Source organism: Eupeodes corollae, chromosome 1 (assembly GCF_945859685.1).
Source record: "Eupeodes corollae chromosome 1, idEupCoro1.1, whole genome shotgun sequence".
In the NCBI taxonomy this organism is placed as follows: Eukaryota; Metazoa; Arthropoda; class Insecta; order Diptera; family Syrphidae; genus Eupeodes; species Eupeodes corollae.
Genome location: NC_079147.1, coordinates 200,917,160 through 200,934,315, shown reverse-complemented (window position 1 = coordinate 200,934,315; position 17,156 = coordinate 200,917,160). Strand labels below are relative to the sequence as shown.

The 17,156-nt window shown below is 34.5% G+C and overlaps 1 protein-coding gene across 5 annotated transcripts in view; it reads left to right on the top strand.

The window, feature by feature from the left end:
* The window catches only part of LOC129943381 (protein madd-4-like), a 158,841-nt gene that overhangs the window by 86,823 nt on the left and 54,862 nt on the right, over window positions 1–17,156 (top strand). For 4 of the 5 annotated variants that reach the window (XM_056052783.1, XM_056052785.1, XM_056052782.1 and 1 more), the window contains exons 2-5: window positions 225–300; window positions 12,984–13,498; window positions 14,353–14,542; window positions 16,630–16,774. In XM_056052783.1, coding sequence (XP_055908758.1) covers window positions 247–300; window positions 12,984–13,498; window positions 14,353–14,542; window positions 16,630–16,774 — 904 coding nt within the window. In that variant the 5' untranslated portion in view covers window positions 225–246. The remainder of the gene's footprint in view (window positions 1–224; window positions 301–12,983; window positions 13,499–14,352; window positions 14,543–16,629; window positions 16,775–17,156) is intronic. The other variant, XM_056052784.1, reaches the window with a different exon arrangement.

Below are 17,156 nucleotides of genomic sequence, written 5' to 3'. Positions count from 1 at the left end.
TACTCTTTATTGGTAATTTGCGTTTGTGATTTTTATTGATGCAACATAACTTGATTTTTAAAAGGCTGAAGGATGAATTCAGAATTGAAAAAATATTTAATATTTTAAGTTAATACAAACAAAAATTGAAATATTCTTTTATTTATTGTTTTACTGTATAAGTAGCTAACAAATGTTTCTAACCCCAAATTGTCTATTCATTCGATTATTTTCTATACTTTCAGAACAAACCATGATTCTCCGAACATGCAGATAAAAATTATGGACCGAAAAACCTCCGTCTGGACAGCAATCCTATTGGTAAGTGAGAAACAGAAATAAACAAAAATGTACCAAAAAAAACCACCAGTTTGAAAAAAACATATGTGTACGTGTCTAGATATTATGCAAGTGTATAGAGTTCCAACAACCTCATAAACAATGAAAACCCCTGAAAAACAGTAATTTCAAAGTGTTAGGTACTTGGCGTGACTTGTTTTTGTTTTTTATTTTTTTTATTAGATTGAAATAAAAATATAAAATTCGTCTCATGGTTAAAATATAAGTTCTTTGTCATGAATTTTTTGGTTGCTAGTTTTGTTAAAAAACACTCCAGGGCTAGTTGCCAGTGCAGTTTATACCCATAACATTAGAAAGTTTGTAAATTTACTGAAAATGTCCAAAGTAACATAAATGTACCTTACCCATGTACATACTAGCACGAAAACTAATTACGTTGTCGGTGTGTGTTTTTCTACAGTATATGCAAAAACTGCATCACATGATATAAAATTAAGCTCATTGCACATGAAGGGCAAAATATTCACACCGGAAAAAAATTTCCCCAAAAAAGTCAATTCCATGATTACATCCACTTTTTGTTGGTTCAGTTTTTGTTAAAGTCAGTCCTTAAGTTAATCTGAAATTTTCCACTGCAACCCCAGAGTAACTTCTTCTTTTATTTGTTATTTTTATTTAAAAAAGCGAGAATGGTAATTTCAGGAAACTCTGTTATTGAACTAGTCTCTTGTTATTCCAATTGCCACTGTTCAGAGGTAAAAAACAATCCAGAAAGGACACAACAAAACTCATACACATTTGCAGAATATAAAAGGTGAGAGAAAAATCAATCAATTCACTTACATTCCCATCAATTTTTAATGTGAAAGCTTTTATGGCAATTGAATGGACTATCAAATGCTATAACACTGTTTTACTATGTACGTATACATGTATTGAGGTATGAAATACTCTGAACACCCCAAAGGATTTTCATCTCCTTACCCTTCTGTAATCCATTAGCTCTCCTCACATTTTACCAACGTAATCAACATCACTGTTTTTCAATACTGTTTTCTATCCATTCAGATCCAAACGATATTTTGTCTGATGTAAAAATTGCCAAAACAAAAACAGGGCTTGAACTATTTTTATAGTGTCAAAATATGTAAGCCCATCAAAGAGTAGTCAAACCGAATCAAGTGATAGTAAGTGTCTATCAAACAATTAACCTACAGATTTGCCGCACAGACAGTTTTCGACAAAGGCGTGTTTTTATTGTTTCTAGTGAAGTAGTTAAATTTTGTGTTCATGGTTTAGGTTTATTTTTGTCCTGGATGAAGAGTGGCTACAGATTCCTTTACTCATAGTGAACTAAAACTAAAATTGTACTAAGCATAGGCTGTCGCAAAAAATATTAACAAAAGGGTACAAGCAATTGCAAACTTTAAAACTAAAAAATTCTTCTTAATTATTTCTTTGTATACGAAAAAGAAAAGTGTAAAGCCTTGGGATATAAACAAGTTATGAGCTTTACTTTCCACAGTGTTTCAGTTTACGAAAGTGAAACAGACACTTCCTAAAAAAGAAACAGAAACATCTGATGTATTATGCGGATTTTGAAAACATAAACCAGAATCATATCGTTTTCAAGTAATAACTGCGGGAACAACAATTAAAGATTATGATGTTTGTTGGCCTATATAATTTTAAGACCACTAAAAATAATTGATTAACGTCGCTGTACAGCCCGTCGTCCATCTTCTCCTCCACTCACCTTCTATACCTACCAGACCATAGGTCACGCGAAGAACTTATTTTTCGAAACGACACAAGGTGTCCTTGCTTTACCACCGTATAGCAGGTCGTGGATGATAAGGGTCCTATATATTGAAAGTTCGGTTACTTAAGAGAGGTCTTGACTACTCAGTTGCTTTCTTAGCCCAAAGCAAGAGTAATACTTCGTTTGATCTCAGCGCTGATGTTGTTTTTCGTGTTCTTAGCGGAACATTAACAACTTTTGTAGATGGTGACGTTTTAAGCTAGACGTCGTCCTTGTTGTAGGTCCTTTCTCGATTACGGCATGTAACTCACTTAACTCACTCATTGACATTACTCTGAGTTCTTCTGATTATGTCAATTTCATTTCAATATGCTATTTATTGCAAAGACTTTTGAAAGATAGTGCCTTAAGTGTAGAAGTATGAGATCTGCCCTATTATTTCAAGGACGATGTTAAAGAAATCACAAGAAATTGCATCACCTTGTCTAAAGAATTTTTTGACACCGAAGTTTCTGTTAAGTTGTTAACAACTTTTATGGAGCAGCGCGAAACTCCGGACTAGTTTGGCAGGGATACCAAAGCTAGACGGCTGTATGAATGTTGTCATATGCTTCCTTGAAATCGACTGTGGACTTTCCTGGTCTAAAACCACACTGAAAAGGACCTATCAGGTTGTTGACGGGTCTTACATGTTTAAATATTACACTAGAAAAGATTTTGTAAGCGATGTTAAGGAGATTGATTCTTTTATAGTTGGTGCACTTAAGCGGGTCTCTTTTTTTAGTATCGGGCAATCGATACTAATCAGGGTTCAATCATCGGGCATGCTCTCTTCCGACCATATTTTGGAGATAAGTTGGTGCATTCTCCTCACCAAAATATCTCCAGCTGTTTTAAAAAGCTCGGCATTCAAGCCATCTGCTCTAGCGGATTTGGTGATCTCTTCCGATTGTATTTTATTGGTTCATAGCATCTACCTGTCTTGTCTTATGTCTGGAAACACGAAATGTTTTGAAGTTTCTAAATTCTATTTTTTTAAAAGAAAAAATACAAAAGTTGGATTGTTTACAAAATAAAAAAATTTGTTAAAAGCGTTTATTTTTAAAATTTAAATATTTCAGTTTTTGTTCTCATTTAAATAATATGCATAGCTGTTTTTTTGGTTTTTTGAAACAGGTTTAATGTTCTTATTTCAACACCTTCCTTGAACCGTTCATGTAATTATTCATTCCATTACCAAGTCTTTATATGGACTTTCAAAAAGTGACTTTTTGGGAGGGATTTTCGTTGTATAGTTACCCAATTCCCTATCCAGGAATAATTAAATAGCCAAAAAAACGTCACTGTTTTGCAGGTTTTATTGAGTTTTTTTTTCTAGATACTATGTGGAAATGCAAAGACTTTAAAAATGAAAAAAAAAGATAAATCGGGTAAAGCGGAATAGGTGCTCATACTCGTATAGCGACAAGTGACGACGAAAGTGGGCATTTTCAATTCGTTATTCGATTCGAGTAGACAAGAGAGATAGAGATACATAGTGACAAAGAAGAACTTTAGGACATCAAAAACATAAAAAATACTAAAAAATCCTGCCACAGTTGCAAACGAAAAAAACTTTCGAGTCTCATAAAATCCCACTTGCACATTTAGGTATATAACCTTATACCTTCTCATACTTCAACTACAGTCCTTTTTATCCAACTAGTTATATATAAAATTTCAGCAGACTGCCAATAGAATACATAGCAGGAGCAACACAGTATATAATATAGCCAGCAACAGTATAGCTTATGGGAATTTTGCTGTGAATAATGCATACTACGAACTCAGTCGAGTGGATTAACAATCCGAATAAAATATAAACCTACTTGCACATATAAAGTACGTCCTATAAGTGGACGTTGTTGGTCATCTGCTGGTCTGTCCGAGGATGCTTTTCCAATACAGGGTGTCTTTGAGAAACAATGATTAGCAATAAAAACGATGCTTAATGTTAGAAACTGCAAAGAATCCTTTTATTACGGTTTTGTTATATTGTTTTATTGAACACTAAACTCCTCTCCAATAGGGAATACAAATGCTGCTGTTATCTCAAGCGATCCAAAGCTCGTACATGGAGATCGCCACCATCCCGCCCTTGCTATTACATTCAACTCATGTTTATTCTTTTATAAATATGGCCTGGTTGAAGTTTAATCCATCAAAGAGTGATGCAACGCTCAGGGTTTACCAAGAACTGCAATACGAATTTGTAACATATTCAAATTTTGTTCTGAGGCCTCTACATGTGACAAAAAGTTTCTTAAAATATAGTTACAAATTAACGTCCTATTGCGAAATTGTCCGCTATTTCTAAATTGTTTGAATCTCTTGTCTGTGACATCATTTCTTTCAATTCTTATTAGAATTTTCTACTTTTTGTTCGGATTTATTCGAAAAACACTCTTAAGTCGATAGCGTCTTTACAAATTTTAGCAAGGCATTTGAAAATAAGTCATGAAATTAAACTTCATAAATTGAGTAATATTGAACCTAACGACCATTTCGATATGTGGATTTCGTCATATCTTAAAGATAATGTTAAAGAGTAACCAATTTGAAGCCAATTATTGTGTACCTCAGGGACTAGCCTTGGTTCATTGCTGTTTATTTTACTTATTAATGAAATGCATTCTGTTTTAAGTAATTCTATGTACATATGTACATACATATATCGCCAATCTATGCAAATAATGTTAAAATTGTTTAAATTATTAATACCCTCAAGCATTGTAAAGAGCTTCAAGAATATTTAAATCTATTTTGGGATTGGTGCAATAAAAATAGTTTAATTTTCAATATTGACAAATGAAAGTCACTGTATTTAACACGCCAATATTGTAAAATAAATTATGACTACATCTTAAATTCGTTACGTTTGGATAGAGAATCCACTTTTTCTGACTTTGATGTTGTACTTGACTTAAAATTAACGTTTATTGATCAAAAGTTAAAAATTACTTTGTTTTGACAAAAAAAAAATACGCTTGCATTGTATGGGCGCTATACTATTCCGTTGATATTGACAGAAAATAAAGTATCCAAGGTTGGTTTTTAGCTTGATTTGATTTTCATTATCTTCATACACTCAAAAGGCTTTACTTGTGCACATACATATGTATCTATATCTATTTATCGAATTGAACGATCTTATGTTCATCTGTTCCTTGTCGATTGTATTTCAATCTGAGATTGGCTAACTTAAGAAGGAATTTACCCCTAAGAATTATTTTAGCAGATCGAACTATGGTGTTAGATTTGACTAATTCTCTATACTCATTGATTCTACAAATTAAAAAATAACCTTATTAAGTTTAGAAATTATTTTCTTGGTATAAGTAGTTCAATTATGTTAGTTTAAGTTTAAGCTAGTAATGTCAACTAAAAGATGGCATAAGTCGTATTTAATAAATAATAACATTTTATTTTGGAATTTTTCTTTTTTAAAAATGATCTGGTAAAATGTAATTATTATTTGGTGTGTCTAAAGGTCCAAAATAAATAATTAGAACATGGTTTTGGTTCAACATCTAAGCCACCTATGGTGATTTACTGGTCTGTGAGACCGGGTGTGCGAAAAAATGCGAATAAATTTCTTCTCCGTTATTGTTTTTTGTTGAATTTGAATTTGTGTAATGTAATAAAAGAGCTTCTGTTGATTTAATATCGTTGTTTTATTGTCAAGGAACATATATTTAAAAAAAAACGCGAAATATTATTACCACATTTCGAAAAATCTTCAGTTGAAAAACCCGGTCGATGAGACAGGCGTCACCATTGATGAAAGTCAAATTTGAGTCACCAATGGCGGGTTAAATATCAGGAAAAGTTTCAATGATAATAAGCTTAATAATTATAAAATAAACTGTACAAGAAAGAGCAATTAATCATCATATACCATCAGTATGTTGAAATTTAAAACCTTTTTTATGTTAAGATACAATTCGATTCAATACAAACGTTGCGTATACGCCCAAGTAGACAATTTCGTTTAATGGACATTTTAAGACCTTGAAAAACTAAATTTTCATTTAAAATTAATTATTTTACCAAGTTATTTTGAATCACCTTATATCCATGAATCTTCAATTATTCTGTAAGCGATTTTTAACATCTACTTGTGTTTTGTTTCATGCAACTTTTCCAACAGCTATTATGCTATACTACTCTCGTTACTACGCCCAAAATTGTTTCAGTTTTATTTTATTTCTTATATGTAGAAGTACGAGTATATGTATGTATTATCCTAATCGAAGGGGTATATGTCTCTTGAGGCAAAGTGCTGTTATATGGGTAGAGTGGGCCATTTTCTGTGATTAGGTAATTGGCGCAGAGGTAGAGGACCGAAACGAAAATACACAAACTATGTATCACAAGAAACCCTCTAAAATATATATTACTGTAATGCACTTTGGTCATACTCAATTGGTTTGTGCTTGTGGTGGTAGATATAGCAGGAGAAGAAATGGAAGGAACACAATTCTGAATTGGAGTGGTGTATAGCCTGACCAGTTATCAGAAACTCCACAGAGAAAGCCAGACCAAGAGCAATGGTATACCTAATGGTACTTCAGGCTGATTGCTTGAGTTTATACTCAGTTGTATACATAGATACACACATAAATAGCATATACAAAAGGACGAAAACACACGAGGTTTGAGACTTAATGTCGCATGATATAACCAGCAAAAGCATACTAATTATTTACAGATACAGGACCAAGTTTTGATGTAGAAAAAAAGAATAATCCTCATTTTCTTTTTTATCCTCGTATCCTTAAAAAAATTAATGTGTATGTTTTTAGTCTTCCAGTGATTGCATTTATTTTTTGTTTTTGTTTTCATGCTCAAAAAAGCATTCATAATATATGTTTAAGTGTATTTTTATCCACAAAACGTAATCGGATTAGAGTTGCATAATCTATGTATTCAAGAAAAGAGACAACAAAATATCCAGCTGGTGGCGTAGAAGACTCTAATTAAAAAACGATTATTTTTTAAATAGCATGTGGGTGCTTAATGTCAAATTCCATATCAAACAAACACCACCCTCGACTTGAAGATTTAATGTGCTCTTGGAATTTTCTTCTTCTATCAGCCTTTTGAAAGGTGAATTTAATTTTTCAAAATGATAAATTAATATCCAAAAGCATATGTATGTGGGTGCAGAAAACACAAAACAGAAAACTTTTGAATTGTAAGTTATGTAGAAAGTTAAGTTCTTCGTTCTTACCATCAAAATTTACGGGATCCCTTAGCAAACTTGTTGGTGCTTGTTGGTGGTACGGTACGGTGGTGGTGGTATGGATAAAATTAGCTCTACTCTAATTCCATTAAAGCTGTGGGAATAAACCCAAGAAGATTAATCATTTGGCCAAAAATAATGAGGCAAAGATTACAATTAATTTAGATTTGTGTTCGTTATGCTCGTAGGATTGCCGAAGTGTGAAGGAAGTTTTTCTTCTATACAAGCAAACATTAATAAAAATGTTTGTCTGTGTGTTGGGTAAATTATATATTCTAGATCAAATTGATTGAAAGGGTATAAACTTGACCCTCATATAAGAACTGTTGCAGATTTTTCTTGTTGTTGATGAAGGATCAGAAGGGTATTTCGTTGAGACAGAAGTTTTTGTCGATTGTAATTAACCTTTTTTCTCGGTGTGTTGGTGAAATAACGTGATGGCAGATAAAAATGAGTAATTTTCTTGATTGGGGTTGTTCCTTGTTTATCATTTCATTGTAGTCATTTGAGTTGGTGACAGTCTTAAGGCACATCACGTTTAATGTAGCGGCAGTTGGAATTTGTGAAATAAGTTAAAACACATTTTCTTGTAAGTACATAAACAAAACCGAAAAGTAGTAGTGTTTAAAACTACTTTATGTGATTTGCTTTGAGTGATAGAACAAACTATCACTGGTTGGCAATTTATATCTCGCATTTAAATGTAGTTCTTGTCACTTAAAAAATGTAAAAAAAACGTATTTTCAAGAATGGCGTGCTAATGATTTTGCAAAAGTACAAACTTGTATCTTCTTCACACTATTATAATCTTTATCATCATCACAACCATGATCCAGTCCTCATACAACAATCCATTTATTCCCGATCACCAGCCGACATGTCATCTATAGTTGCACACCACAAGACTTCGCGCATCCTAGTCTACTCCATATGTCCAGCTTAGGCTGGTTCCTCTTCACTCATACGACCTATAATTTTTTTTCGAAAGGTAGATTGAATAGATTTCTTGATTGTAGCGTCTCATGAATCCTCTTTTGGTAAGTTTTGACCCAAAGTATTTGAAGAATTGTACTACTTCAAATTCATACTCCGCTTTCTTGATTGTTTCACCAATTGTTCTTCTCGCAGTCGACGGTTATGTGATTGATTGGTTATTGGTTTGCCACATTGATATTGTCGGATGATAATTTTAGTGTATGGGACTATACGATCATTCTTATGTGTATAACTACTACTTATATAACTATATATAACTACTTTCCCCCAGTCTTCAAGAATTTCTTCTTCTAATTTCATGAATATGGTCAATGTAAGCCTCGCCTGCCATTGTTGAAACAGCTCGACTGATATGCCATCTTAATAGTTGTTCAATTAGTTTACGGGCATTGTCATTATTTATAAGATGACTTATAATTTTGTATTTACTATGAAATATAAAGTTTTGAGAAACTCTCAATCGAATGCTTTTTCGAAAAATGCATTTTAGTTAATACGTTTTTTGAGTATTCATAAACACTATGCGGAAAAGAAGTTCGTTATTAGGACAAAAAATTATTTTTAAACCTTTATTTTTTTAACATAAATTTCTTATAAAAAAAAATTTTGCAATAAGTTTTTTCGTATTTTGAATTTTATAAGCGTAAGCTTTTAAGTAAACTTGTAAGTGTTGAAAAAGTTACATCGAAACAATAAAAAGTTTCTAAATGATCACAGCAATTTACCATTTGACATTTCTTAAGTCAAAAGAAAACAACTAATCTCCTAAAAACAATTTCCTTTTGACTTTACTCAATTAATTCCGTAGGACAACAAATTGCCTTCTTTATTCGTGACATAGAACTTATTTCTTTATTTTAGCCAATTTTCTTGGACCACTTGTTAGCCTTGAAAAGGAAATAATGTAAATTGCCACAACAAAGGCCACTAAAATACCAAAAACAAAATGTGTCCAGTGTCCATTAGTTTCACCAACTTAACCCCATTTTGATTAAAGGTGTTTCTCTTCAAAGTGACATGATTCCCATTACTAAGCTATTGCTGCAAGAAGGGGTCTGATAACAATCATACTTGCACTCTCCTATACCTACTCTACAAAAACAACAAAGAATTCCACTTGAATTTTATCGCTTTTCGTGCAGCTTCAAGCGCTTAGTAGTTTTCTCATCCTATAAAAGAGTTAAGTCCTTACAAAGGTAAATATTTCCCAAGCTTTGTGTCCCATTCGATTCGACATCAACATCCAGTCGACATTTATTTCAATTTCCTTGGAGCAAAACACAACGCCAGAACTTAATGACCCACAAACATGCAAAAGTGCGCTCTAAATAAATATTCATGCAAGGCAAGCCAACCGAACACAAATTCGAGAAGAGAAACAAGTACAACACAAATTGGAACTTGTAACAGTGAAAATTTTGTATAGTTTCATCCAATCCTTGAATCGATTTAGCGGGATTAGTAAGATAATATATTGTGCAGTGTTGTATTCTTCAGTGGTTAAATAATGTTTTAAAAAGACTTTCGAATTAAAATAAGAAGCAAAATATACAAAATAGGTATAAAATGGCGCCCGGGTGACGTTTTCTTAGGATCAATAAGCACTAAAGAAACCATAAAAAGACCGCATATTAAACATATACCATTTATCTATGTCTAACTGGCTCTGTGTTTAGTTTTTATCATAGCTCTTAAGCGACATTTAAGTCCATATACAAATCCACTAAAGCCATCCCTATTCCTCACCTAAATGGGGGTTGAAAAATATAAAGTATAAAATTTCATCAACGTTACCATCTTTGTATATAAAAATAAGTATCGTGGTTGGATGAATTGGATAATAAATTCATAACGTTTACATTTCCGATCAATAAACTTTCACAAGAGAAAAAGATAAGATTGAAAATCAAAACCGATGCGTATTGCCACAAATAGCGAGGGATGAGTATAAAAATAAAATTACCATCACCAGCCAGCCATTAGGTAGAGCCGTACGTACAGAGCTATTCCCGAGAGTTTTTTCTTTTTTTTTGTCATATAGAAATAGACACAGACATGGATAAAGACTGACAGCTTTTACAGGTTGGATTTGTTGTGGCGGAACGAGATTTAGATTTACACCCGTTTTCCGTTCCAGAACTTTAGCTTCAACTTTAGCTGATGCGAAGAGTAAAAGGGGAAGGTACTATAATGTGATGACTGACATCCACGAGGCTTTTCCCAGACTATGTATTTTCTCTGGTAATCGTTTCGCTATACGTACACTCTGACTCCGAATCACATAGATTAATGACAAAATAATGTCAGACCCGTTTTCATCCCTCGTCAAAAGTATTTTCTTCTACTTCTTCCTTCCTTGGTTTTTACGTTCTTTTTATAAGTCCTCTGTTTTCTATCTCTTTTACGTGGAACTTCAATGGCTTTACTTTTAAAGGTATAAAAGGTGAATTATTGAAACGGTTTCATCTCATAAATAAATAATTAAGGTTAGGTAGTATGTGGGGATTGTGAAGAATCCCTATTTTTGTTTACTGCTTGGTGTACCGATAAAATGAAAGTCCTTTGTAATGGATATTCAAGTTGAATAGAAAAAGCAAACAACCATCGGACAAAAATAACAAAAAAAACAAAAACACATCACACTATTCACAATGTCGCATGTCGCCCTTTCTACATTCTTTCTACGCAGGATGTATCTAGCCATTATGTGAATGGATGGGGCTTTGAGATGCGAAACGTGCTGCTTTGCTTTGACTGTGAGTTGATTTTTGTTTCTGTGTTTGTGTTGTTTATCCTTTTCGGTCGGTCATATATTCTTTAGGAACCATCAGACTCAAGGAATTGGTGTGTGCTCTTCCCATGTCTTTGGTCAACTTGGTTACCTTCAGATTGAAGAAGCACACATTTATTTTTGGTGAATTCTTTATGTGTTTTCACTTTAACATTGGCAACAGCCAGCAATTCACATGAATCACTTATTTAAATGTTTTACGTGAGCTAACCCCTATGACATAAGGAGACAATAATTCCTAGAAGCTCCTTTTCTGCCTTAACCTATTCCTACCTACGCTACGGTTACTTTGAATGGGAAGAAAAAACTTTTCGTAGGTGTAATTGCTTTCATTGAATGAAAGGTGAAGCTTAAACAAAAATGTTTTTCAAAAAGACTAATTTTAAGCTTGACAGTGAAATCAATTAATTCTTTAAAAATTTATAATTTTTTGCTTGCCAGGCATGGCAAGTACTGCATTCGTACAAAATGTCTAATTCGAGATTTTAATCAAACAATAAATTACGATTGACTTAAATAATTAAATTGGGTGGCGCAACAGTCCGTTGTGAACCAGGGCCTAGTGACTTACAAGTCTCAACCATTCCTGTGTGCGAGTACTGTTGTCAGGAATGGAAGGGACCTACAATTTTTTAGGCCGCATCCGAACTGCTAATTTGAGAAAGCACTTTTTCATGACAAGAATTACTCTTGAAGGATTTGTCAAGGCAGTACCCGCGAAAATTGTTTTTTTTTTAAAATTAAGGTGGCACAGGCAGGGATTGAACCCAAGACCCCTTGCATGACAGTCCAACGCACTAACCATCATGCTACGGGTAAATTACGATGGTAAGGTTATATTAAAGTGGCCGTCCGGGATGGTGTAGGACACATTAAGCCAGTTTATTGGCCCATTCTGATAGCCGTGAATCTCTTGGCTTTCTTCTCAGCTCAATAAAACCAGTTTGAGTCCCTTACGAAACGTGAAAGATTGATTATGTTAAAGTTATTAAGACCGTTTAGTCTTGCTAGTTTTTGAGCTAGTGCAGCGCATGTACAGAGAAGGTGAAAAACTGTTTCCTCCCCTTCCTCGTTTATACAGCTTCTGCAAAAGTCATTCGAGAATACGCCTAGCATCGTGGCGTGCTTTAATATTAGACAGTACCCAGTTGCGACACCTATTATCGAGCTAATATGCGATTTGCTTAGAGATAGCAAACACCTTGATCGCTTTCAATATAGTGCAGTCCAGATCTTTTTATGTGACCTCACACGTGGTGATGTTATTCCACCTCCAGTTTGCCTGCATTATACCGTATTGCATTAGTAACAGTTTACATGTAGCGTTTGGTATGTCAGCATTAGCCAAACGGGGTCAAATGAGTATACTGTATCATTTCTGGCGTTCATTAGCCTAACAATTTTCCAAAAAGTCTATATGTACCGGCACGTTTGTGCCAGCTTCATTTGAGATGTTCGGGAGTTATGGACTGTTATACAGCTTGAAGAAAAAGAGTCCACAGATTTGATAGCGGTCTGACTATCTGAAAAACTACGGATATCAGATATTGATATCACGTTTTCTTTAACCCAAAACAAGACTTACCTTATCGCCAAAAGTTCCGCTTAGATCACGCTACAATTATTGGGAAGGCGGAAATAACATTACGATGAATAAATTCGAAAAAAAGGATCCGGCGATTCCGTCCATTTGTCTGTCAGCCTTCGCTCTTGGAAATCAAAGTCTTACATAGATTCATGCTAGGTTTTTTTTTTAAATATAGGGAATTTTGTACCGTTATTTTAAGTTCCTTAGAAAGCTTCAAGACTTTAGAAAAATCGGGAATATGGAAACATTTTTGTAATTCTCTACTCTATATTTTAAATTGCAGTTAACGATCTTCCTCGAATATGGATCCATTGCAAAGAAACTAAATGCCAGTCAAGCATTCGACAACACATGGCACTCAGATGTTGAATTAGAGAACGAACTCGAAGTAAGACGATGTCAGACACCAACGCCGCCGAAGGTGGTGCGGCCAACGCATCAACCTAAAGCTAAAGGTGACTTCCAAACAACTGAAAATATATTAATCCAGTGTATGTTGCAGCAAAAACGTGCCAAAGGTGGCAGTTCATCGGGTAGCTGGTCCGGTTGGTCGGATTGGTCGACTTGTTCGAGGACGTGCGATGGCGGTGTCGCCCAACAAATAAGAAGATGTCACAATCCAAACGGATGCAAGGGTGATACGACCCGTTTTAGAATATGTAATATGCAACCATGTCCTGAACAGCAGGACTTCCGAGCTCATCAGTGTGCCGCTTACAATGATGTCCCATACGATGGGACACTATACACGTGGACAACGCACTACGATTATGTAGATCCATGTGCTTTAACATGCAGGTAAGTGGTTGAAATTAAAAAAAAGAAAAGTAAATGAAACACACGGCGAATTACCGTGAAACATTTCACGCAAAGTGCAAAACTGCGGACACTCTATAAACAAAACGTCTCTGAATCTGAATGCAAAGTGCGGTAATTAAATTGTAGTGGGTTGGCCTGTAAAGGGAGCATGATGAGGTGGCTCCTCTGGCTCTGGTGTATTTGGCTCTGGAGTAAAAGTCGTCAACAACATCCTCCGTTGTGAATGCAGCAAAAGGCTCTTGGCGAATTTCTTTGTTAAGTAGCCAAGCATACCTGTCCCAGTCCCAGTCCCAGGTAAGAGAGTTGTATTGTTCACCAAGAGGTATGTAAGTGTAAGCGCTGCTATGTGGCGACTTAAAGTGGATTTAGCAGCACGCTACTGCTTCGGCTGTACGACTGCGGAAGTTGCATGCCGTATCCTGTTGCCTTGAAACGTATTCCCCTACTTCAAACGGCCTATATAGCTCCCATAAGCGCCATGTAACTAGTAAAAGAGCGTAGCGCTCCTTCTGATTGTACTCCTTGCCATAATAATAGCTGTAACAGTTACATATATGAACCTATATTAAGGGCTAAGCACACCGTGCAATCCTTTTGGAACTTTCCACCATTGCTCGCGCTCCGTTTATTCAGTGTCCTGGTTTTGTTTGCTTGTGTGTTCTTAAATTATTCACAGTTATATACTCTTTGACTCGTTAACTGAATGGCTGTATTCATTTAATATAAAATGGGATTGTATTTGTTTTCTTTTCCTTTTTTTAATTTCTGTTGTTTTTCTCGCCATTTTGTGTGGATGTACGGTTCTGACTCTGGGATGTTGAAAATATAAACAGGGGGAGACCTGCACATCTTTCTGATGATGTTTCACTGCCAGAGGTTGATGTTGGTGGCGGTGTCACTGGCCCAGATGAGTCGGAACACTATGATGAGCCGAGTGTAATTGTGCAGCTGTCAGCCAGAGTACAAGATGGAACTCGGTGTCGTGCCGGAAGTCTTGATATGTGCATCCAGGGCAAATGTCAGGTGAGTGAGATAAAAATTGTTTTTTTTTTTTTTTAATATTATTTATTTCATTCTTTTTTCTCGTCGGTTTTATTTTTGTACTTTTTGTATTAAAATTTGTTTGTACGGAAAGTTGATTGGCATGGTGTAAATAAGTTAATTCTCACTGTGGAGAATAAATTATAGGTTTTTCGTTGGTTCCTTTTTTTTGTTGGCTTTTTTAATTATCAATTAACTTAAAAACTTAATGGATAATGTGTGTTATGTAAATGAAGATTGACCAATGACACAGAGAAAATTGACTTCACGAAGGATGTGCATTCGAAACAGGAGGTAGATAAATGAAGCAGAGATTTTTTAGTTTAAATATATGCAATTTTAATAAGTTAAGTTTAAATATATGCAATTTTAATAAAGCTACCTTAAGTATGCTTTTATAAATGTAGAATAAATACAACGACTCTTTAAAAGAACTAAAGTTAAAAGGTCTTTTAGCGGAAGTCAAAAGGTGCATTCCAAACGGTCATGTTCAGTGTTGGTCGTCATATTTGTTACTGTTGTCACAATTGGGTTTCGGGCATGTTTTCACTTGAAGTATAGTCTCATAAACTAACTCAAAATTTCTTTATATCGAACTTTATAAGACGGTTACTTTTCGCTCATGAATATCCCAAGTGACAAAGTATGCGTTTAAGACGACAAAAGTTTCAAGTCAATTGGCACTCCTTCACATCTTGCTTAGATTGATTTTAATTTTAGAAAACATATCCTCTACACTCATTTCTTTGAATTTAAAGAAACAAAACACTAATTGTCAATGAAAGAAAAACAAGCATCTATATTAAACTAATTAACAAGTCTAATAGGTACCTTGTTAACTGCCTCTCATGTGTCGCTTAAAACTTTATTTGTTTAACAAAAATTCAGGAAGTTAAACAAAACCCCCTCTGGTAATTTTAATTCAAATCCGTCTTTACCAAATCATCTTTAACGAATACAATCGTGAACATCTTCCATATTTGTCAACCTTCCAAACTCCTAAAGGGCTTTACAAAAAAAAAAGAAGCTGACAAGAAAAATATGTCTGTGGTTCAACAAAAACAACAAAACAAGTTAGTCTTTCCTTAACATTCCCCTAACATAAAGAATACAAACGATGTCGTGATTAGGTCTCATTTATTTCGAGGAGTTTTCACGAGACATTTTTTTCTATTTTTTTTTGTCAAACTTGCTAAACTTGACAAAAAAACCAAACAAAAAATACTCATTACCGCCCCGCAGTTATACAAACGAAGTTTGAAAATCGGTAGTACCTAGATATCAATCGATTTGTATATATTTATGCCTATGCCCCTGCCAAAAGGTAAATCCATGACTACATCAGGCACATAGCGTAGTACACTGCTGGTGCACAATGAGTCGCATAAATCAAACCACAATTTGCCAAATAATTCGGCCAAAGTTATTCATTACATCGAACAGGAATTTAAATAATGACAGCATGTCTCCGGGAAAAACAAAGTACTTTCGTCAAAAATGGCGCCCAACGTGGGCTCCTGCCTTATTCACTTGACAGGGAGAAAGAGATTACTATATAGTATTGCTTGGTTTATTGGTTCTTTCGTTCCTGTTTATTTGCAGAATTGGCTTTCCGAAGCATGTGTGTGTAGGTATATTTAGCCTTGTGCAAAAAGCAATTCATTTTATATTCGACAGAGAATAATTTTTGAGTCAACCTTAAAGATTGTGATAAATTATTTGTTACCCTCTTGACTGACGATAGAATCGGTGATATTAGGTACGCATTTGGCAAAGCAAAATATGAAAAAAATACTTACCGAAAACGCTTTATTTATTCAAAATGTTTTTAGCTTTGTTTTCTTTATATCATCGTGTCGTATAGCTTCAGATTGTGGTTCGCTGAGAACAAACTCTTAGAATGTTCAACATAACTTTTGTTTTTTTTGTTTTGGTTTTTCTTTCTATAGTGTTATCCTTCATCATTTTCCGATATTTATTCCGATTTTATATTTATGTTCTCAATTTTCTCGTTTATGTTGTTTTATGTAGATATACATACATATAAGATATTATTTTTCTTCTTTCAGCGAGTTGGCTGTGACCTGAAGATTGGTTCAACGAAAAAGATCGACGCGTGTGGAGTATGTGGGGGTGATGGAAAATCATGTTCACAACCACTTTATCATTGGGAGACGGCACCGATGTCACTGTGTTCAGTTACCTGCGGAGGAGGTAAGTAGCTTGTTCCATGGTGACATGCAAAGAGATTATATTTGTATACATATTTTTGTTATTGGGGGTTATGGGTGATGGGTTCCTGTTTATCTGTTATCACACAGTTCAAACTATGTTCTGGAAACCTTCGATTTTGCTGGTGTTTATGTTGACTGTCAAGAGTCAATAGTTGTGTGACGAAGACCGTTTTGTCAACAAAAATCGTTCTCCATGGGCCGTACCGTAGTTTCACCCATAACTACAGTACGGCCCATGGAGATTTTTTATTTATTTTTTGAAGGGTGCAATATATTACGGCTTTGATATATTTTCATATACCGGTAAAGTTAGAGTTATAGGTTTTGTATGCTTCTTGGTATGGTACATAAATATTATACAT